This window comes from Zootoca vivipara, chromosome 14 (genome assembly GCF_963506605.1).
Source record: "Zootoca vivipara chromosome 14, rZooViv1.1, whole genome shotgun sequence".
In the NCBI taxonomy this organism is placed as follows: domain Eukaryota; kingdom Metazoa; phylum Chordata; class Lepidosauria; order Squamata; family Lacertidae; genus Zootoca; species Zootoca vivipara.
In genome coordinates, this window is record NC_083289.1 from 41190590 (window position 1) to 41215139 (window position 24550).

At 42.4% G+C, this 24550-nt stretch overlaps 1 protein-coding gene across 3 annotated transcripts in view; it reads right to left on the minus strand.

The window, feature by feature from the left end:
- Positions 1-24550, minus strand: part of DNAH3 (dynein axonemal heavy chain 3) — a 94937-nt gene that overhangs the window by 41195 nt on the left and 29192 nt on the right. For all 3 annotated transcript variants that reach the window (XM_060282550.1, XM_035131636.2, XM_060282551.1), the window contains 18 exons: positions 21967-22058; positions 20254-20368; positions 19061-19177; positions 17268-17447; positions 16385-16521; positions 14665-14866; positions 12850-12942; positions 11831-11941; positions 11162-11276; positions 10634-10832; positions 8852-8960; positions 7189-7302; positions 6332-6508; positions 5617-5708; positions 4767-4986; positions 4416-4550; positions 3954-4065; positions 1720-1961 (listed from right to left, as the gene is read on the minus strand). In XM_060282550.1, coding sequence (XP_060138533.1) covers positions 1720-1961; positions 3954-4065; positions 4416-4550; positions 4767-4986; positions 5617-5708; positions 6332-6508; positions 7189-7302; positions 8852-8960; positions 10634-10832; positions 11162-11276; positions 11831-11941; positions 12850-12942; positions 14665-14866; positions 16385-16521; positions 17268-17447; positions 19061-19177; positions 20254-20368; positions 21967-22058 — 2562 coding nt within the window. The remainder of the gene's footprint in view (positions 1-1719; positions 1962-3953; positions 4066-4415; positions 4551-4766; positions 4987-5616; positions 5709-6331; positions 6509-7188; positions 7303-8851; positions 8961-10633; positions 10833-11161; positions 11277-11830; positions 11942-12849; positions 12943-14664; positions 14867-16384; positions 16522-17267; positions 17448-19060; positions 19178-20253; positions 20369-21966; positions 22059-24550) is intronic.

The window sequence follows — 24550 nt, forward strand, 5'->3', positions numbered from 1 at the left end:
CTCATACTTCTATGAGATAATGAAAGGTTTGCATGTAATGTTTAACCATGATTTAGCATAAGAAGGGCAATTCCCTCTCTCTTCTTCCAGCATGGCTGCACTGGAAACTTCTTTTTCTGTTGTATATTAATCACAGTTTAATGTCTGCATGCATGTGCAAGTGTGTGTGCACGCAGAAACAAACACACACAGATATTAAAAAGACAGTGGTGGGTAGAAGCCAATGCTAGTCCTACTAAGAGTAGACCTGTTGGAATTAACGTACACAATTTAGATATTTAATTGGAAACCCAGAAGGCCATGATTCAAAGAGCTATTTGTATATTAGAAGCCCATAGCAAACTATCTATTACTAGACAAATACTTCCCTGACTGTGATCTAAAATAATTAAGACAGGTACATACAACTAAACTATATTAAAAAATCCACTATCAAGCATCACACCGTGATATTTCTAATCACATTAGAAATAATGTGAACAAAAGTGAAATAATTTAATCTGTAATTAAAAACTGAGATTAGCTATAATTAACAAAAATGTGCACTGCCTTGACAATTTATAGTATGGCCCTTTAACAACTTTTGTTCACACACAGGAAGCGCACAGATAAAAGCTGCCACCTAGTAAATAATGTAAATAAGAAATCACTTTTAAAAACATCTTACCTTGAAATTTGCTTTGAGAGTCTTGTAAAAAACAATGAATGAATTTAAATCATTGCCACCTTGCATTAGAACCGCGTTATTCTATACTAGGGAGTGTTGCCTCTGATTGCTTCACTTGCCAAACCTGCCTACACCCACCAGACCCCCACGTGTTTGCCAATCTCCTTCCGGCTTCCTTTACACCAGGCCAACCCCACTCCCAAACCCTTTTCCTGTCCCTTAACCTTGCCAAACCCACTGAATGTCAGAGTGAGGTGGGCAGCAGCAGAGCTTGCCGGGAATGCTCACCCATTCACCTGGCTGCTTTGGCCATCCACCCACTGTTCTATTATCGTGCTGCAGTTCACACAGCTGCATATCTGTGGTCATGCAAATTGCAGGATGGTGGCATGCTTCCATATTTATGCATATAGGCAGAAAGAGCTACAGAGACTCTCTGCTTCCCCACTTCTACAGATATGCTTTGCTTTTGATAACAGCACAATCTTAACCATGTCTACTCAGTTCAATGGGGCTTAATTCCAGATATATGGAGTTAGTGGTTATCTTAAAGCAAATAATGCAGTTTATTTAAAAATAATTACAATAATAAATGAACCAGTTGGAATCTACCACTGGGTGTGGCTCCCACAGCTTCTTACTACCATATGTGTCTAGTGGTACATCTAGAAAATTGCTCCCAGTTGATTCAGTGCAGTCCTCATTCTACACTTCTTACAGTGTAATGATTCTGAAGCCACAAACTAGAGGAAGGAAGAATAGCTTGAAACAACTTTATTCTTCAAACATGTGCAGCAACCTCTAGGCCAGTGGTGGCCAAACATGGCCCTCCAGCTGTTTTGGGACTACAATTCCCATCATCCCTGACCACTGGTCCTGTTAGCTAGGGATGGTGGGAGTTGTAGTCCATAAACAGCTGGAGGACCAAGTTTGGCCACCACTGCTCTAGGCCTTTGGAACTGTTTGAATCATGCAACCTTAGTCCTCAAATTACCTTCTTAATACTAAGGGAATAAATCTCTAAATTACAAACTCTATCATTACAGCCTTACCTTCTTGTTATCATCTAACACAGTGTTCATGTTCTCTATCCAAACAGCATCGACAGGACCATCAAAGACAATCCATTTCCTGTCCTCTGTTGTAGAGCTGGCTTGCTCTCTGAAGGTGGTTGCAAGAACGCCATCTGTCCATTCGTGGCTCACAGGGTCAAAACACCCATACAACTGTCCCATTGTAATAGCTTTTGGATTAATAATTCTATATTCAACTGCAGATTCTTCTGTTGAAGGGTCTGAGACAAAAAAAATGTATCTTAGGTTAGCGACATGGGAGGAATTCAATTCTCATTTAAAGGTGAATCTGCCCAATTTGTGCTTTCTGAAACACATTTGAAATTCTCTGAATTTTGCAATACAGCCAAGCAGTGTGCACAAAAATGCATATGCCGGATCAGGGGGGAATGCTCTGCAAAAATGTGTATCAGGCAAAATGTGTCTATTAAGAGACATTCACACTAAATGGTGATGGATTTTCATGTGGACTTTTAACAATAAATATTTGAAAACTGAGGTGAAATGTGGAGAACTAAAAAAAAAAAAGATTAGAAATGTGAGAAATTGGGAGAATCTAAAATGGACAGATTTGCCAATTCTGATCTCTGACTGGTAAGAAGGCAAACTCACTGGCAGAAATTGATGCCTAAAAAGCCTTGCTATCCCAAAGTTATTTCTCAGACCAAAAGTAGATGTTACACTCTTGGTGTATATTATTTTCTCCCGTTTTTGTTGTTGTTTTGTTTTGTTGTTGTTTAAATTCAAAGACTTGGTGTCACTCTTCAGTTACCCAGCTTTAACTGACCCTGAGATCTAAGACATTTTGCAGGCTGAGGCCGAGCAGCAGTCCCATCAACCAAGGCCAACCAAGTTATTTTGGCACCAGGGCTAGAAAATCCCCAAACACCTCTCCTCCTCCCTGGCTTAAAAAGTACAGTAATGACAAGTTAAATAATGAACAATTTGCTGCCCTTTCATTACATCCTCTCATAATCCTTCACTTCGACTGATGGCAGAGCTATCCCTATTCAGAGTATACTCACTGGAATTAATGGATCTCAGTTAGTTATGTTCATTAACTTCAGTGGAACTACTCTGGGCAGGCACAACCAGGTTTGTACCACTTAATAGGTGAATATCAATTTCAATCCTTCCTTTAAGTACAGAGAGGAGAAAAAACAACCCTCTAAGCATACCCTCTATAAGCCACAGAAGAAGTGACAAAGACAAGGAAGAAAGAGAAAAAGAAAGTAGATGGGGAAAGTTCAGGTGGCAGGCTGAGAAAATAATTTTTGAGAGTTTCAAGGGGAAATTGTCCAACATTTTCAGAACACTGGGAACCAAAGATGGCTTTGGCTTAATAAAATGTGTAAGTGGTTTTACTGCTTATTCAGCTCAAGGTTTGGATCAAAGTAAGACATGTTTCTGCCAATGCAACCTTTAATCTGTCTTCCAGACAACTGAAATTCTCTGTTGTGTAGAGTGGAAAGAACAGCATTAGCAATTTTCCATTCTTGTACCTATAACCTTCCTCTGTTCTCAAACAACAGGCAATTGAGGGGGGGAAAGTGCTCAAGATGTAAGCTTTCTCTTTCAAGATCAGTCTTGCTATACAGGATACAGCAGATAGGTGCTTATTTATTTCCTTTCATTTGTGAATTGCTTCCTGTGAAATGTCTCAAAGCAATTTAACAATTAAAACATCAGAAATAAAAACCTATATGAAAAGATTTCATATTTTAAAAAAAATATATAAAAAATTTTGTGCACAGAAAAATAACTTCCAATCCAGCGCAGATACAGACTGGGATGAGTATCTCAATTTATAAAGGCTTCTTGAAATGGGAAGGTGTCAAAAGATAATAGATTGGTGACATCTGTACATGGCGGGGGTGTTCCAAACGTTGGCCACTACAACACTGAAGACCCAGATTCTATATCTTATGGAATGAACCTCCTAATGAGATGGTGTCTGCTGGATGCCATCTTCTATAGAGCACAGTGATTGGTTGGATACATAATGGGTAATGTAATCTTTTAGGTAGTTTGGTCCCAAGCTGTAGGGGGGCTTTGTACCAGCACCATGAATTTAGCCTGATAGCTAATTGGCAGGTAATAGCTAGCTGCAGTCCAAAACATCTGGAGGGCACCCGATTGGGGAAAGAGAAGATGAAGTTAAAGTTCTTTTTTAAATTAAGAAGGCATTGGGCAGAATTAAATTTGATATATACCTTGGCTCAGATCCCCAAGGGCCATAGCGAGCACTTTGTAGGCGTAGGTTTTTCCTCCCATCGGCTCCCCGACAATCATATAGCCATGACGAACCATCATCATTTCATAAATCTGTGCCAATGAAATGAGCGTTGTCAAAAATACATTGCGTAGATGAAGTTTTCTGCCTTATAAAAGCATCGGAAATCCACAGAAGTGTGAAGACATGAATATATTCAATAAAAATCCTCAAAGCACTTTGAGACACACTCAGCATTGTTTCATAGGAACTGTGCAAATATGAAAGGTGTAGCCTTAAGTCAAGAAACTAAAAAAGGGAAATCAATAAAGCCTAAGTTGGCTCAGTAACAAAGACAGATTAGTGGCTCCACCCACCAAAGTTGGCCTGCAATTGAGGGAGGGGGTTAAGGATCTGGCCTACATAGACATTTCCAGTGTGCAAATATTCAAATTAAAGAAACCTGAATAATTTTCCCAATAAACCATGGAACTGGTTGAAGATTAATTTTTGCGATATTGTTATTCAGTGCCTGGATGAAGAGATCATAATCTGGTCGAGGTAGAATCACTCCAGGAAATAAATCAGATATGATTCCCTGTGAAATGTAAGAAGAAGAAAAAAGAATATGCAATTTAAGGGCAGGAACTTCTGGTTGTACACAAACATGATTCAAGCTGTTCTAAGCAAATGAAAATACGGTACTGTAATCTTTCTTATTAGTTAATCATAACACTGTCGTCTACATTTGCTTGCCTACATTCATGCAGCAACAGTTCATGTTATCAGCATCTAAATGACTTCATTATCTTACCTGAAACAGGGGGACATCTTGTGCCAAGAATTTAGCTAAGTTAACGTCCAGTAGAGCCCTGAGCAGCAAGACACTTTCATTTTCATCTGGGTACTTCAGTTTTAAGTTTCCTGCTGCTGTCAGGACCGATTTTACAGCACGCATCCCATAGTCGTAATGATGCTGCGATGATAACTGTTCAGAGCAAAGACGATAGGTAGCAACAATCTTCTGGGCAAGACTGTGAAAGATTTTACAACACGTTACAATTTATGGACAGCAAACACAATGGAGAAAAGAGGATAAAATGTCTACATCATGTATGAATAGATAAATAATTCAAACAGACATCACGAAGTAAGTTTATAAAAGATTAAGTGACAAATCAAATGGCAGGTTTTTCCTCTTACTTAGGGGATGCTATTGGTGGGTAGTGTTTTTTCCTAGAAAAATAGGTGCCGGTACTCATTATGAAGTTGTTACAGTACATGCCACACTTTTTAACAAGAAAAAAAGAAGTGCTGGTACCCTTGAGAGCTGCGTACCCTTGAGTACCCCCTGGGGGGGGGAAGCACTGGATGGGTAGGACTTAAACTCCCAGCCTGGCAGCAGTGGGGCATGTTGGTAGTGGTAGAGCCACCTCTTTTTATACTGTAATTTTATGTTGTGAACTGCCCTTAGATCTACAGGTATACGGCAGTATACAAATGCAATTAATAATAATAATAGAATTAAAATATAGGAAAGTGTTTATGAGAAAAGACTTATTTATATATGGCAAGACTCCAAGAGAACTTCTGTTGCTCATATACCTTCCACATACACCCAAGTGAAGGTTTCCTGTATAATACCTGAAAACCGACTAACTTACCTTCGGGAGTCAAGGAATCCCATTGAATAAAGTGAAATTTCACCAATCAAAGCATAATCTGGAACCATCATGGCTACAGTACGGAATAAAGCCTGAAGAACAGAAAGTGGGGGAAAATAAATAATCAATATACAATGTATTCTCAAAACAAAAAGCAATAGGTAAGGTTGTTGTCCAAGTATGTTGTGCTTCAGTGACAGTTACTTGTGAGCCTATGACTTCAGAAGCAATTAGTTAAGGAATAAGAACTAGGATTGCCAGGAACTGTCTAGCAGTAGAGGAATATGGTTTAAATGGATTTATGCACAGAATGTGGCAGTTCTGAACAGAGGCAGGCATGCAGATCTCTACATGTGGAGGCTTACCTTCTGGAACTTTGACTGCATAGAGTTCCAGAATTTAGGAAAGCCTCTGCACATGGACATTTGGGGTGGAGCCAGGTAGAGTCCTGTGTCAAAAGGTGCAGCCCCTTTCTATACCCTTCACATGCTTTTGTCAGAGCAACACTTATGAACCCTGGGAGCTATCCCAGGTTCTGAAACCTAACTCTCACACTTTCCTTTGAATTGTGCTTTTATGTCAGTTACCGTCTCCCTCATACTGTTTCCTCATCCAGACTACCTATTTTTTGCTCACTGCCTTTTCCAGGTTATCTTCTTCTGGTCTTGCCCAGCCACCCATGGGTGTTTCACTTTCTCAGTGTATAACAATTCACCTTCAAGTTATCAGGAAGTTCTGCCCGTCCAGCATATCCAGGATTCATAGTGATGAATACTGCACAGGTTGGATTAAGTGAAATCTCCGTGCCTTCAAAGAGAAATGTTCTCAGCTTTCGAATAATAGCCTGCTGAATACTGAGGATCTGCTGTGCCACTACAGAGAGAACTTCAACCTAACAACAATATAAAGAAAATAATACTTCAGATTTCAAACACGCATTTCAATCCAATGTAAAGGGACCACTAAATGTGACCTGAACAATGCGTTGGGGCAGTGTTTATCAAACTTGCGTCCCCATCTCGTTGTTGGACCACAATTCCCATCATCCCTAGCTAGCAGGACCAGTGGTCAGGGATGACCAGTACAGCTGGAGACTCAAGTTTGAGAAAAACTGTGTTAGGGCTAGGCTGAAATAGTGTGATAAATCAATGAGAACTGGCTATAGCCAGAAATTTTACAGAGAAATGCCTCATACTGACGATTGGTGGCTTAGCATTGACTAGCAATAGATCTCCAGGGTTTCATTGTTCCAATCAACCATCCATGTCCTCTTCAATACTTCTTTCCATTCCATCTCCCATAATAGTCAGGCAGCATTCTGTGACTACTGAACAGGCTAAGTTCTCCCTGGGCTATTTCAGATATTTCCCCTCCCCCTTAGGCGCTCTCTCTCTCTCTCTCTCTCTCTCTCTCTCTCTCTCTCTCTCTCTCTCTCTCTCTTAAAAAGTATTTCAGCAAACCTTGGGATTCTCCAACCCTGTTTATATCTCCCCTGTGTGAGGGTGGTACTGTTTTGGTTACAGAAGTGGCATCACTCATAGTCTAAGCACCGGAAATAGAGGAAGTCATTACCTCAATTCTGTTGAACTCATCAAAGCAGGCCCAAGCTCCAGCCTGTGCCAGTCCTTTAAAGAATTTCCCCATGGCTTTGTAATCGAGACCGTCAGAGCAATTGAAGACAACGCACTAAAACAAATGACATATTATATTGTTCAAAGCTGCTGCAAATTTTTTACTTAACAATAATAACATTGTCAACCACTTAAATTTCTTCCAGGAGTGGCTCCTGCGTCTGTAACAATTGTGCAATGAGCAGGAATTCAGCAGGTGAAGGTTTTGCATTGACAGGCGGAGTCCCCCAAACCCCAGGCGACCCCCTGAGCAGAATAATGACACGAGACAACATGCTATGGGATTCAAATTGGCCACAACTTTATTAAGATTCAGATGTAGGGAGACCTTGGCTCAGGCATTGGGCGTTATCCTCACCAGTCCCCAGCCGGGGTTCTGGGAGGCTTCGGGGTTATCCAAATGTATGGGGTTTGGGGCTGGCTATGGAGAACATATGTTCAAGCAGAGAGAGCCCGCCCCCCATTCACCGCCGCTGAAAGGGGGAAGCGAAGACACCTATTGGTATGGTCAACGCTTCCCCCAATACCCGGATCTTGTCGCCGCAAGGGGGTGAAGTCTCCGCCTCACGCCCCTCCCTCTAGGAAAATCGCCAAAGAATTGCGCCCAAGACCTGAAACCGCCAAAGTTGTGACGTATTGCTACGGGAAAGGCAAAACCTGCCAATGCAGGAAAATTCCTTTCCGGCCCTTCAACAGCGACCTTGACGTAGCAGTGCCTATGTACCTGTGGAAAAATGGTTAACCTGCAAAAGAAACTTGAATGAAGGTGTGGAGGGTGGGAGAAGCTCTGGAGCCAACTGGTGCTTGGAGGTAAGATTCAAATTCTATTGTGTGAGATGGAAAGTCCCTCCCCTTACCTGGCTATCCCCTGGCAACACCTCCCCAGGCAGGATTGGACGCTAGGCTGAGACCCCTGGCATCCTACCTGGGAAGGCAGTGCCAGCACCGAACTACCAGGGAGTCACCTTATGGGATCAGGGGGCTGCGCACGACCACGCAAAGGTCGCCCCCCCCCCATTTGATGTGTGGAGTGGTCATTGCCATCACTGCACGAAATTTTGTGTGATTAATTTCAGTGTGTCATGTGGCTGTTAAAGGCACAGGAGCCCCGGTACAGAAGTTGGCAAGCTGAGCTACAACTCCAGCAACTTACAAAGAGAAATGGAAAGCACACTACAAACAAACCATGATTATACAATAGTAAGCTGCGGGTTCTCTACATTAGGGGTGAGGAATGTGGCACATTTTTGGGTGCTGGGCAAGATCGCAGACCTGAGAAAGCATTTTTTCTGTGGCGAGAGCATGGCGCAAGAGCATGACACACAAAATGGCCACCACAAACTCATGTGAAAAAATGGGATGGCCCATTCTTTCCACGACACATGTGTGTGGGGTGTTATATATTCACCGCAGAGACTTGTGGGATGTGAATTGCTGCATATGAATTAATAGGAATACATCCCATTTCTTTTTCAAGTATTCATGAACTTTTGATCCACAGCTTCAGCAAACAAAGATGATTCCTCAAACTAATTTTAGAGAGAAAGAGAGGGAGGGATGGAGGAGGAAAAACATAGATATCAGCAAAAAGATTGTTTTGTTACCTGCTTAGCTAGTGCTTTTGCTAAATCTTTGGTGGTTTCAGTTTTGCCAGTTCCCGCAGGTCCTTCTGGAGCACCTCCCAGGTTTAATTTCAAAGCTCCCATTAATGTTCTAAGAAACAGAAAAGAGAGGAATTAGCACAGATATATATTTTAAAAATTAGGATACCGGGGTGGGGAAATCTGCGGCCCTCCTAATGCTACTAGAGTAGAACTCCCATCCTCCCTGATGATTACCCCTGCTGGATGCTTGGGCTGCTGGGAGTTAGATTCTGCATCTATGCACACACATGCACTAGGTACAAATTAGGACCTCCTCTTTCTCCATGGACTTTGGTGATTGTCTGCCGAGTTACACAATGCTAAGACACTGGCCCTTCAACGTGTGGGTGGGTTTATTTATTATTGCTTTATTTCCTTGAGCAAGTCATAAGAATTTCAATATTCTCACCCTCTCAGTACAGTCAAATGGTCAAAGTTAAACAGAACAATGTGCATTTCTCAATGAAATATTATACTTTTTGGAACACCCAGCGTTTTCAAAAAAGGGAAGTATGCAAATCTGTAAGCTTGCATGCAATTGCTGAGAGGGACAAGAATCTCCCCATGACATTTGCCCTGCCCCAACCCAAATACCATGCGTATTTTACGATATGACAGTGGCCAGGTGGATTAATGGAACATTCAGCCAAGAACTGGGCGCAGCTCTCTAGTTTCTTATGTGGGTAGCCTTGCTTTTTAAAAACCTTTAGCACTGGATCCTATGGTCCTGAGGTTCAAGTGGCCTTTATTTGGGATCAAACTTTGAGAGTGGAAGGCCCTGCCCTGTGAAACTCCCTGCCAGTAGAGGTTTGACTATAATTATTCCTGCCTTTTTTTTTTGGACGCCTTCTAAAAATAGTGTTATTCAGACAGGCCTTTGCAATGTGACTCTTTTTTAAAAAAAAAAAAACCACAAGCCACTATTTACTGATGTTTTTACTGATGATACAGTAATTTTATATGCTGTGTTCCATCTTGCTGTATTTTTAGGAAAGTGTGGTCTGTCTGTCTGTCTATCTATCTATCTGGGACGAGGGTGGCACTGTGAGTAAATCACTGGGCCTAGGGCTTGCCGATTGAAAGGTTGGCAGTTCGAATCCCTGTGACGGGGTGAGCTCCCGTTGTTCGGTCCCAGCTCCTGCCAACCTAGCAGTTCGAAAGCACATCAAAGTGCAAGTAGATAAATAGGTACTGCTCCGGCGGGAAGGTAAACGGCATTTCTGTGCGCTGCTCTGGTTTCACCAGAAGCGGCTTAGTCATGCTGGCCACATGACCCAGAAAAACTGTCTGCGGAAGCGGACAAACGCCAGCTCCCTTGGCCTGTAAAGCGAGATGAGTGTTGCAACCCCAGAGTCGTTTGCGACTGGACTTAATTGTCAGGGGTCCCTTTACCTTCATCTATCTATCTATCTACCTATCATCTATCTATCTATCTATCTATCTATCTATCTATCTATCTATCTATCTATCATCTATCATCTATCATTTAATCAATCACCTGGGACTTCATATGTGTAAGCCGGGGTAGCCAATGTTTTGTCCTCCAGATGTTGATGGACTCCAGATCCCTTCATACCTGACCACTAGCCATGCTGGATGGCAATAAGGGGAACTGGAGTCCCATAACATCTGGAGGGCCACAGGTTCACCACTCCTAACATATATCCTGCTGACATTCCAGTTCTGAGCATGTCTTGTGAACTAAAAACATGAACATAAAAAAAAAGCGGGGAGGGGTGTTACCTATAGCATCGGTCGGTCAGCGGCGTTATCACCAAACGAAGGGAGTTGCCCAGGTACTCATAGCCATATCTGGCTTCAGTTGTAATCATTCGGACCATCACTTCTCCCTGTTCCCAGTAATACCTCAGCTGAGAAATCCACTGGAAATCATTCAGATCTGAAACCTTGTCTTCAGACAGTTTTGCGACAACATCCCGTGCTGCAGGAACAAAGATATTTTGTCAAATGGACCAGTACACTTAAGCCAAACATTGAGCTTCAACTCCTGTCTGAAAACCTGAAAAAGCCACTGCCAGACAGTATAGTGCTAAGCTAGGGGTATCAATGGGCTAATTTTTCAGTTGAAGGCAACTTCATCTGAGAAGTGGGGGCGGGGGTGATTGCATTTTTGAGACCCCCTTCCATATTTCTAATACTCATTCCATTTATAACCCTAGCTCTCTTTCCATCTCTTGACTTTCACTGGAAGGGGCATTTCAGTTTCTTATGTATCCTGCTGTTCTCCCACTTCCCGACCTTGGCATTTACCATGCACATCAATGACCGTGAGGGCTCCCAGGGTGAGCCGGGCCCCGCCTGACAGCTTCCCTCTGACCAGTTCAACAATTTCTCCAATCTGTTTGTTGCTTTTCTCCAAAAATGCCTGCAGGGGGGGGAAAGAAGGTTATTATTACCAACAGGTAGGACTTGAAGCACCATGTTGCAGTGTTTTTCCCAACCCCTAAGGGGATTGTCCCTGATTATTTATCATATAAATACAGTGGTACCTCTACTTACAAATTTAATGCGTTCTGAACACACATTTGTAAGTCAAAAAAAATTGTAAGTCGAATCCCATAGGAATGCATTGGGAGAAAAAAATTGTAAGTAGAAGCAACCCTATCTAAAAATTCGCAAGTAGAAAAAATCCTATCTAAACCGCATCCAAGATGGCGGACGGAGCTCCATTCGTAAGTAGAAACATTCGTAAGTAGAGTTATTCGTAAGTAGAGGTACCACTGTAATTTTAACCTACTCTTCAGCTGATAAAGGCTTCCAGAGCTGCTTCCAGATCAATGCAATACAAGTCAATCTCTCTCTGCCCAATAGAGTATTTGAACAATATATAGAGGGTTGTCTCCAACTATGTCCTCCTCTGAGCAGACCCATTGAAATTAATAGACCAATGTTACAGCAATCCCCTCCCCCAAATCTTACAGGTAGAGTTTTCCCCTGTATGGCTTCTGATACTTCTTTTGTCCAGAAGATGGATGATACACAGATAACTACTTGTCCTGGCCACTGCAGCACCCACTTATTCCGGGGAACCTTTAAAAACAAAGCGAATAACATTAGACTGCCATGGCCAACTAGGGCTCTGAGATTTTAATATCAAGGCAAAACTATGGTCCTAAATGGGAGGATGAAATGTTTCCCAAAACTTCCCTGATCTACAATGTGATATTAGTTTCATTTTATTTGCTTCTTGAATAATACCAGCAGTCTCTAGGTGACATTCAACAAATTTAAACGTGCACATGTAAAAAGACACCAACATAAATGATTAACATTATAATATGAATAAAGGGGAAGTCCTGACTCCATAGAACAGTGTTTTCCAATTAGCTCATTACTGAGGTCCCCCTACTTTTGAAATTTTTTATAACTCCATGGTAGTTACCTGCGCAAAGCAATTTTTTGAAGAAAATGTGGGAAGGACCCTCATAAGCAAAGGATTTTAGGTATACTTAAAAAAAACCATACCATAAAATTTGTGATATTACCACAAATTGCCTATCCCCAGACAGTAGGAAAAACTTGTCTCCATTGCTCCACTACAACTGAATTAAAAAAAACCAATTGTGTCCCTAACTTGCAAGTGTTCTATATACAGAAGGATTTTTTTTTTATTTGAGTATTCAAACATGCTATTCCTTACTTGTAATCTATGTTGGTACTCTAAACAAAACTTTGCAGCATATGGTTCTGCTAACTGAGTGATCTTGCACCTTCAAGACATAGGTCAGGGCTTGATAAAATATTGGTGAAGGGATCCCTTACATTTTTTAATGATAAGCATGTGAACCTGCCCCATGGAGAAAAATAAATAAAAAATAAACAAAAGAAAAGTAAAAAATAATAAGTTGCATTACTGAAATAAATGCACTTTTCGAAGATATTCTAATTTTCCGAGTTTCACCTGCACAACTGTGTCACTGCAAATCATTGCTTATTACCTGATCATATCCTTCGATGCCCCTTTCTATGACTTTTCTGATACTGGACAGCATCATGTGTTCTACTTGTGACAGCCACTTCTCAACCATGCCCTTAGGAAAAAAGATAAATGTGAAAATGAAGGATCTGTGAACCCAAAACCATACCATGATTGAATGGGAATTTTCACAATGAGAAAGTCCAAACACTGGAGAGGAATCATATATGTGGTTCGTTTCAAAGGGCTGGCACAGAACAGGTTCTGTGCAGTAACTCATACATTCATTGTTAATAAGATTTTAATTGGAAATGCCCTCAATGAAAAGGAATCTATGCTTCTAAGCAATATATATATGTGACATATTACATGTTACTAGTTACAGGTAGGCAGCCGTGTTGGTCTGACGTAGTCAAAACAAACAAACAAACAAACAAACAAATCCTTCCAGTAGCACCTTAGAGACCAACTAAGTGTGTCATAGGTATGAGCTTTCATGTGCATGCACACTTCTTCAGATACACTGAAACAGAAGTCTCCAGACCCTTATGTATAGTCAGAGGGTGGGGAGGGGTATTACTCAGAAGGGTGGTGGGAATGGGTGATTGGCTGATAGGAGTGGTAAACCTGTTGAAGACTGTTAACAACTGCAATTGGTCTTACAGGAAAAAGCAAGGGGTGAGATGGCTAAATAAAGCTTTATCATGTATAATGAAATAAGAATCCAATGTCCTTATTCAGACCAGGTGTCTCCATGGTTTTAAGCTCGGTAATGAGTTGCAATTCAGCAACTTCTCTTTCCAGTCTGTTTCTGAAAATTTTCTGTAATAAGACAGCTACTTTGAGATCTTGTATAGCAGGTCCTGTGAGACTGAAGTGTTCTCCTACTGGTTTCTCTGTCTTGTGATTCCTGGTGTCAGATTTATGTCCATTTATCCTTCAGGAATCATCAGGAATCACAAGACAGAGAAACCAGTAGGAGAACACTTCAGTCTCCCAGGACATTCTATACAAGATCTCAAAGTAGCTGTCCAGCACCAGTGGAACAGGCCTTGCCTGCCAATCAGAGGGCTTTGCTACTAGGGATACTTGGGAGGAGGGAATAGCCAGAGAAGGACCAGAACTGGGACACAGCAGATGATCAGGAAGGGTGAGGAGTCTTCCCTGAGCCTCTCCTGGAAGGAATGCTCCCTACTGCACTCGCATGGGCAGCTTCAACTCTGCCTAGGGATGGGTGAATTGATTTTGGTTTCTCTCAGTTTCCCATTTTCCTTGTCTTCAGTTCTCCACATTTAACATCAGTTGGAAAATTAGTTTTTGTTTAAGTTGTCATTAAAATTTGTCAAGCATTTTAATGAGAATTTCTCCTAACAAGAACACTCTTCAATGGAATTTTGCCCAACAAACACATTTCCACAAAGAAGTCACCTTAATAAAGTGTATTTCCACCCACTAATATATGCATTTCTTTGCACATTTTACCTAACACATGCATATTTGTGCACATTACTTGGTTGAAGAACTGCACAGCAAAATTCAGATAAATGCTAATTTAGAAGGGTGGCTATGATTCAGTTTGCTTATTGTTTCATAAAGTATGAATTATGTAGGTTCACTTTAAAATCCAAACTGAATAGAGTTTCTTTCCCATTCCTAGCCCTGGTTTGCCCTGCTCCCAGATAAAGAGAATTGATGATGGACAAAATGACCACTTTTCAATGCTCTTCACTTTTTCATCTAAAAACTGGCATCTTCCATTGAGCTTATTCCCCAATAAGCACATTGCTATGGCCAAGCTATGAAACAGAAAAACAAGAAAATTCTATGCAAAGGTTACTTTGGCTTGTGCTGGGTAGATAGTCTTGATAAAAGGTACAATTTCCTTCTCTGAGCTGATCATGCCTATAATCTCCATGTTCTCCGTAAAGTCTAGTTTTGCGATTCCCTCAAAGCACTTTTTCAAGTGTGGCTGCACTCGGAGAGGATCTTTGGTTTCGGACAAAATCTCCAGCAACTCGTCATTAGAAAGGAAGAAGAATCTGTTCAAAATAGGGTTGTTGTTTTTAACATCCACATTAATTTTCATGGCACAGAAGTCACATAGTTTGGTGGTCATCACTTCATTGACCCCTGACCTAAATGGGGAGGGGCCATCGCTCAGCAGAATAGCATTTATGCCAAATACAGGGAGTCCCAGCTCCCATGTCTGCTCCTTCAGTTAAAAGAATCTCAGCTGGTAGGTCAGAGGTGTGGAGCTTTCAACCAAATGGCTGCATTTTCGTCTAGGCAACCTTGGGGGATGGGGATGTGCCAATGGTGGGTGAAGCAAAACAACTTATGCAAATATTACCTTGGTACAAAAGGATAGTTTCTACACACTCTCATAGACCCTTATCTGTCTTCCATCTAGGCAAGCAACAGGCATTCTCAGAGTTCAATAATACTTTGCAGCCAGACAAAAACACTCAAAGAGAGTGGGGAAATGGCTAATTAGAGCTGGAGCTGGGAAGAGGGTGTGTGGCCTGGGGTAAGTCTTAAGGGCCAGATAAAAGAAGCTTATCTCTTGTGTGGCAATAAGCTTAGCAAATGTGTAGGTAGCATCTTACTACAACTCAAAAGCCAGAGGAGATTTCTGCATCTCCTCTTGATATTTATGGCTGCTGTTTGCTCCCTAACCACTACTCAGAATGAAATGTAACCGTGTATGAGAGAGTTTTGTACAAGTGGGAGGAAAAGGAAAGTAAGACAGGAATGACCAAGGCTTTAAAAATTATGCATGTCATATAGAAAGTGTGTAGAGAGGAGTTTTCTTCCCTCCCTCCCTAATACTAGAACCCAGGGTCATTCAGTGTAGCTCACTGGTCAGAGATATGTGACAGAGAAAAGGAAGTACCCCATCATGCAGCACATAGCTAAACTATGGAGTTGGCAACGGCCACTATGGAGTTGGCAACGGCCACAACTTAGTTTTAAAGGGGGAATTATTCAAATTCATGGAGGATAATAAGGCAATCAGTTGCTACTGGCCATGGTGGGTGTATGTTATGTCCGTGATCAGGGGGACCATGCCTCTGAAAACCAGTTGCTGGGGAACAACAGCTGAAGACTGTGGCATCCTTGTAGGCTTCCCAAGAGGCATCAGCTGTGGAAATTAGGATGCTGGACTAGATAGGCCTTTGAATGGATCCAGTAGGGCTCTGGTTGTTAAAATCTGGTTAATTTGACTGCTCAGCGTAATGTCTATGGCAGATCCATTTCTTCATCCAGACCACCATTCCAGAATACTCTGGCCTAAGTATAGACTAGTCTACTTCAGGACTCAAGAAATAATTCTGGAAGGAGAACATCAGTCTGTTTGCAACAGTGAGCAAGGAAAGTTCCCTGAAATAAGCCTCTTCATTTAATAGCCGTAGCCTCAGTCCAGCTTCTTATTTCTAAGAGTCCAAGGCCTCTGAACTCAATGCTTCCTGTGTAGTCATTGTGCCATGTGTATCCACAAATCTAATTTCTTAATGAGAATCGATTTGCTTTAAATTGAAACCTGTTAATGAGCCCACCTTGGGAAAAATAACCTTTTTTTCTCCAAGTAAGTATTCAGACCCTTCTGGATGTCTTCCAAAAGCATATTTGCTTCTTGAAGTCTGTCCAACATCTTTGGTTGCTCAGTGGCGATCAGGACTCTGGTGTCTTTCACCTATTTTGTTTTTTAAAAAAGCATACAATTGTAAAGAAGCTGAGCCCCCAAAGGCTCCTCATCCTTGATACAAAGCATCATTTGCAGCTAGGACTCAGTCAGAACAAGTTTAGCACACCTAGCGATTTGCCCATGGTTCTACAAGATTTGTAGTTGACCATCTCGATTCTCTTGCATTTTGGGCCCATACTGACTTCCTGTGTTTCCTGCAGGTATCTTACTGGACGGCTCTCTTTGAACCTGGTTCCTGCTACCACTGGCTGGACCACATATCTCTCACGTTGTTTGTGGGCTCTGTCCGTTCAAAACAGGACACTCACCTTGGGAGGGAGAAGACTGCCTGCCATGTTGATAGCCTCGCCAAGGCTCACTTCAACTACTCTATGAGACAGATTAGACTGAGCAGAAGTGACTCGAGAGTAAACTTTGCAGCTGAGCAAGGAATGTGAATCCAGTCTCTATGCAACACTAGAACTGTGCTACATCACACAGCTGCCACTGTACCAAACAGGTATGGTATGCTGTGTAAGAACCCCAACCATTTTGTCTGCTAAAGCCCTACCACTGTTGGTGAGTAGCAACCTGGCTCAAAACTTGCAATCTTTCTTTTACAGGGAAAGTGAAATGCTCTATGCATGCATGTGATATGTTTGCACTGTAGGGGGTTGGACTAGATGACACTGTGGGTCCCTTCCGACTATACAATTTGTGTGTGTGCAGAATCCCAAGTGCAACTGTCTACTTACTGCTTGCATCATGATGTCCTTCCAGTACGTGTCCACTATTCCAAACTTCCTTCCCTCCTCTGGCATTTGAGCAATAATGTCCTCAGAGCTGAATATGGGTTCCAGATAAAGCCACGTTGCCTGGCATTTTAACCAATTGTCTAAAATTTCCTGCATCACAACAAGCTTCTCCTCCCACCTCTGTAAAGAGATCAATGTAAAGGTCTTCAAGGCACTATTTTTAATTCTCACTCGGCAGACTTAAGGCAACATTAAATAACAGGCTTCATTCCCCCCCTCCTTTCATATCTCCTGTTGTATCAGTGTACCTACAAAACTGCATACTATTGTAACAATCCTCCCCTCCCAAAACTGATTAACAGTGCTTCTCAAACTTGTTTTTTAAATATCATTTGGAAATAGCTTTTTTTCTATAAAAAACAACCACCCTCCCTTAAAAAAGGTTTATAAAGTGGACCCTCAGCAATGTCATTTGAGAAGCTCAGACTGAGCAATGTTTTTGGTGATGAGATGAATTAATGGAATGTGATAATGGTATAAATGTAAATAATAAAAATTATTATTAGAAAAAGAGAGAGAGAATGCGTCCTTGCTAAAGTGGTCAGTTTAAACATAAGCCCATTTTTTTCTATACTGTATTTGCAATTTTATAGGGATATAAGATTCCAATTTATCTCTCCAGTAAACCAATTCCCAGAACTACTGTTTGGAAGTTGTCAAAGCCTTTCATAAGTTGCAGTGCCAGGTTTGTATTTTGCAGACTACCTATCCTGTTCACATCACAGGGTGAAGCTCAGCTGGAAAGATAGGAACAAAGCAATTTTGGAGAAGGAACGAGAGATATCTTGTGTTAAGGGCGAGGAAGCACTAAGAAGCTGTCAAAGTTAAAGGTAACGCTTCAGCCCATGATCAAATATTAATAGGAAAAGCCCTTTGGACTCTTGGTTGGAGCAGCCCTTTGACAATCCATTATTTTTCGCTCCTCCTTTCATCAGTAAGTCACATTGGGAAGCCTCAAATTCAACCAAGCACATGAATCACACTAAACAGCAGGGGAAATCACCAAAAACAATACTCAAAATTGTGTGGATTTCTTAAATGTCAAGTGGCTACAGACAGGTTCTGTAATGCAGGCACCAGAGTACTGTACAGTTGCAGAGCGGTAGTCAGCTAAGTTTTACTCAAAATAGACCTGTTAAAATTATACTCATTATTTTCAGTGGGTCTTCTCTGAATACCTCAAGCTGCAATCCTAACCCTGTCTACTCAGAAGTCCTACTGAATTCAATGGGGTTTACTCTGAGAGAAATGGGGTTAGGCTTACAGCCTAACATACCAACTAACAGACTTTCTAAATGTGCTGACTGCATATCAGAGAATGTTACAGAATTGTGCTTTTTGCTAAGAGATCTGATGGCTAGCCTTGTTTGGGATGTTGTTGTTTTTTAAAAGCAGAGAGTGGTATATATTGCAGCAAGAACAGGGGTGTGTTATACAGTTCCCCAGTGTGATCTATTATACCCGATGTCGCTGAGCCAGAACTCCCATCATCCCTGACCACTAGCCATGTTGGCTGGGGCTGATGGGAGTTGTACTTCAGCAACATTTGGAGAGCCACAGAATTTCCACTTTTGGCTTTAGATGTACTGTAGAATGCAGATTCCTGTGTCCCATCTTCCCAATAGGCAAGCTGCTCACCCCATCCCAATACGTCATGGGGAATGTTCTTATGCTAATGCATTGCATAGACTCTAGAGGCACACAGAAACACAGACAACCCTGTTTCTCCTTACCCGGCATTCACCCTCTATCGGTTTGATGAATGGAGAACCGCACATTGTCTGGGTCTTGATAATGTGATCATCCAGCAGAAGCTGGATGTCGTCGATTGCAGACAGAATGCTGGTGTCCTGCAAAGAAGCCACACTTAGTTGAGGCAACTTATTTAAAACCCCATTATCACTGTGTTATGCACAAGTAGGGCCTGCAGCAATATGTTGTTTCTGGACACACCTTGAAGCACCCCGCTCCCTCTTTTCTACTCCTAGTTTGAATACTAGTTGCTGGGAATCACCAGTGAGTGCTGTTGAGGTCCTGGTTTGGGGCTTCCCATTGGGGCATCTGGTTGGCCCCTGTGAGAACAGGATGTTGCACTGGTAGACCATTGGCCTGACCCAGCAGGTTCTTCCAATGTTCTTATGACTATATAAGCAATCACACTCACAGCCTGAACATCAGAAATAGATGGAATGATGATACACACACTCCTATTCTTCCCCATATGACTCTTGCTGCCAGGTTTACAATTTTGCTGCCATTACATGTGGGTAACCTGCTCTTTTCCCATTTACCATATATTACAAGAATGCATGGTGCTGGGATAGAGAATCTCCAGCCAATACAAACAGCAATAGGCATACAAATAGCAGCCTCTGTTTTCAGAGCTGCTACGTGGAAGTGGTTATATAACAAACAAACAAACAAGCAAAGGCACTACGGTCAGACTGGCAATGGGCAGCAGCCTCAGGTGATTGAGGAGCCAGCTGTGAGCCAGGCCAATGGGCAGAACTAATTAGTAATGCAGGACTGAAGGACAAGCCAGGGACTAAAGAGCAAGCCAGGACTGGAGGGCAAACCAAGAAGCAGGACTGAAGAACAAGCCAGGTGCCAGGGCCAAAGAATACAGGTACATGCCAGTGGTCAGGAGACCTTGTGGTTCAGTCAAGGCTCAGCTGGAAAAGGAAGGCCTTTTAGATTCCTTCCTGCCCATGAAGACCTGGTGGCCAGCTTGGGTGGGTGCAGTCTAAGGAAACTGCCACCTCTGGTTCACTGGTTCCCCACTAGGGCAGCAACACACAGATTCCAGCAGCTCTGGACAGCCGTCATTCAACCAGAAACAAACCCACTGATCCTCAGTAAAGTAACATAACTGAGAAAATAACTATTGTCCCAAGCACAGTTGCTCGATCGCAGAAAATGTACTCACTGTGTCCCTGTATTTTACAAAAGTGAAACAGATATTTGCCCATTCTGATTTCATTTTATCCAGGTTTTTCTCTAGGGAGTACTCCTTGCTAGCTGCTGCTCCAATAGGCTCTAGTCTAAATGAAAATGGAAAATAAAGCAAAGATGTGAGTTTAAAATTGATTTACTCAGTCAAAGCTGCAATTATCTAAAGCCGGGGTGGGGGACCTTTGGTCTTCTAGATGTCACTGAACTACACACACACCCACACACACCCATCAGTGACCAATGGCCAAGTAGGCTGATTGGGAGTTGAAGTCTGGAGGGGTTTTAATTGACTTAGAGACTGTCATCATGAGAGGGTGAAGCTGGTTTGAGAAACAACAGAACAAACAAGTTTTATAACAAAGCACAGGATGCAAATGTATTTTGAATCATGTTGTATGAAGATGGATCCAGCACTGGAATTACAGTGAGTCCACAGCAAATGGAGGTGTGTCCAGAGAAGACGGCTGTTATCTGGAGAAGCTTCTGCCACAGAGAGCTCTCCATGGTCCTGACCCTCAGCTCAATAATTTTTTTAAGGGAAATACAGTAGTGCTTTAAATTGGAGGTTTTCAACCTTTTTGGGTCCACTGCTCTCTTGACCAACTACATTCTTTCTGCGGCACCCCTGTGGGGCTCAGGTGCCCAGTTATGTCACCACTTGCCTGCAGAGCTGGCAGGCCCTCACCCCTTTTCGAACACCCTCCCTTGTGGAGTGTTTCCTCAGCCATCCTCTTCTCCCCTCTCCTTTGGAGTCCTCTGGGTAGCAGCAGCTGCTGCCCCTAGACTCTGAGCTCCACCCTCCCTTGCTCCAAAGAGAGGTGCCTCCTCACACTGCCCCACTGGGGCCTGGGAAGCACCCCCTGGCCAGCCCCAGAGGCACCATTCGCCTGGGGAGCTTGTAGCAAGGGTTGCTGCAACAAACAGCTGTGCAAGCCTTTGGGAGGCAGGGACATGAGAAGGCATCAGAGGAAGGAAGGGAAGGGAAGTGGGACAGAGGACAGGATGCCACGGTACACTGGTTGAAAACCACTGCTTTAAATGAACAAAGGAAAAAAGAATGTAAGATTCTGGTGCTAAGAAGTTTTCTCTTTCTTTGCCTGACCTGCACCTTCCCACACTGGGTTCCTGCTTGAAATAGGGGGTTGATGGGAAAACTATACATGACATTATATGCATTTCTACATTTCAAGTGTATGGTTTTTTAAAAGATGCAAATAGTACCGTAAGCAACCCTACACATCAGGCCCATTTCATGTTCAATAGGACTTACTCCCAAGCAAGAGTGCACAGGATTGTACCCTTAGGCTACAATCCCAAACACACTTACTAATGACACAGTGGGGCTCATTTCTGAGTAAATATACAATAGGACCACACTATTAGGTTTTGAGTGCCTTTCCAGATGCACACATGTTGGAGCACAATGGGCACAAGAATTGCATGAACTAGCTCCACATTGTTCTGGAGCAAAACGAGAAGTCTCCCCACATACATTTTTTACTGAAAAGTTCTGATTCGATTCTAAAGAGTTTCCTACTATTCCACACAAAAAATAACAGGGGCGGTGGGCAGAATTGCAAGGTTTTAAACAGTTTCCGGAACTATCAACTAGAAATCAAACTCTAATGTTGTTAATGCATGCAACAAATATTAACCAGACTAAAAGATCTGGGTGTTATCTTCTTACTTATCAATGTATTTTGATAGGCCATATTCCAACATGTTCATGAGTGATGTAGTTTCATCAGGTCTTATCTCATATCCAACTATTTCACTTATCTGGAAAAAAAATTGACAAAACACAGAAAAGGGGTTTGTACGGGCATGGAATACTGGTCCATCTTATGGGCCTGTTGTAAGAATTACTGAAATGCTTACATGAAACATTACTCTCCATATCCGTAGACATATTTATCAAACCGAAATCATAATTGCAGTGAAACACATGCCAACAACGTGTGTGTTGTATATTACGATGTCCTTTTCTGGGGTTTACAGACTTCATTTGCTTAGCTAATTGTTTCCCATAAAACATCCCAAAGCAATAGACACCCGACTTGGTGAGGCTTATTTGATATCAACACAAAATGGAACCTTTTGTGTCATCGGCCCTGTCCTGTAGAATGCATCGTGACCCCTGTTAAAAGTCTACACTACAGTTAGCTAATGCACTTGACATCAATGATAACAATGACACTTTCCCTCTGCTCAATCATGCCTTAATTTTATTTTTTAAAAAGAATAACTTCTTATGAGAGTGACACCTTTTTTCCTGAGTCCCAAAGAGACACCGAGGAGAAGCTGGTCGGAAAGGGAGAGAGTTGGAGGAACTGTTTGGAGAGGGGACCAGTGTTTAGGAATGGGCTGTGTCATGACCTTAAAAGAGGGAGGGAATTATGAGGGAGAAGTCAGATCCCGGGAAGGATCTCCGTAGGAAGGGTCTCCCAGTGCTCCACTTTACCCCTTCCCTTCCTACATTGCCCAGGCACCCTGTGCCCTCTTCACCCCCCGTATTTGTGCTTGCTTTGGCTCTGATCTCGGCCCCTCCTCTGGCACCTTCCCCTAACCCATCCGCTCAGGAAGAGTCAGGTGCTCAATCTGGTTCTGAGCAGTGGTTGCTGTCTTTGCCATCGCCTAGATCACCGAGATGCCAGCGCAGGCATGAACAGATGGCTCAGGTCCATCTCTCAAGAAGTTTCCATTTGCTTGCCTACTTGCCCTGCCTCTTCCCTTACAATTAATGATCATTAAAAGCACAATATCTTTCCAGCCCTTCACCGTAAGGTTCCAGGGCATGTTACAATTAAAACACAACATTCATATTAAAATGCAGTGTTGCACAAAATCAAAAATGGTTTGAAACAATTTAGGATTACAAAAATAGGGTGGGTCCTAAAAATACACATCCCAAATGCCCAAAACAGGGTAAAGAGGAGCATAAAGAAGTGGGACCCAAGGAGGTATGTTGCTTGTTGGATCAACGTCTTAGTCTGCTTAGTCATGTGTTAGCTCCTGCTGTGCATCTGAACCTTATTTTGCCTATGCATCGTACTGATCCAAGCATTAAAGGTTTTGGCAGAGATCATACTCCGAGTTTGAGTTCTTTATCCGGTCAGAGCCTAATCACTTATACAGAGAGGAAGTGCTCACTCTTGGATGACGTTTTGGCTGAGGGGAATGTGTTCTTGTCTTTACAAAAGAATACACAAACAGGAACTCAGCTGTCCTTTGAAATCCACACCTCAAAAGTTTTGCAGTGCTCTGCTCCAGCCAAGCAATGTGTACAAAAATGCATATACTAAGGTAAAGTGTGCATAAAAATGCATATATTAGTTTTAAAATGTGTATACTGTATTATTTTTATTTTTTAATGAAATTTATACTTTTGATTTTTTTAAATAAAAAAACCTTCAAAACAGTTTACAAAAGAACAAAGCAATAAAATTACTGGTTAAAACAGTTTAAAACTACTTTAAATATACAAAACATTAAAATCTGTGATAAATAAAAACCGATTAAAGCAGACATCAACATTCTAGATATCTAGGTAGGCTTCTCTGAACAAAAAAGTTTTTAGCAGGTGCCAAAAAGGGTACAATGAAAGCACCTGCCTGGTTTTCAATAGGCAGGGAGTTCCAAAGTGTAGATGCTGACAGGGCGGAGAGCAGGCATGCTGCCCCCAGGCACGTGGCGCTCGTTCTGGGGGTGGGACGCACCACGCGCAGGGGAGGGACATGTGTTTTGGGGGCAGGGCGCGCATTTTGCGGGCGGGATGCGCCGCGCGCAGGGGCGTGCATGCATTTTGAGGGCGGGGCGGGCGTTTTGAGGGCGGGGCGTACAGCCACGATGGCGCCCCTGGGATCATGCCACCCGGGGCACCCCACCCCCACCGCCCCTATCTTCCTACGCCCCTGGATGCTGCCACACTAAAAGATTGGCAGTGCTAGGTCTACAAGTCAAGTGCATATATGGGTTAAAGGTGATCTCACAGGGAAACTGGGTCCAAGTTGTTCTGGGCTTCATGTATTAATACTTATACCTTGAACCTGACCCAGTAGCAAATCGGCAACCAGTGCAGATCTCTGAGCATGGGTGTTAGATGCTGACAAGTCCTCACTTGTCCATACTAACTGCAGTTTCTGGATCAGGTGCAAGGGAAGCCCCACATGAAGCACATTGTAGTAATCCAGTCTTGAAGTAACCAGTGCATGAACTACTGTGGCCAAGTATATTAGGCAAAAATGCACACAAACACAGGAGAAATTGAAACT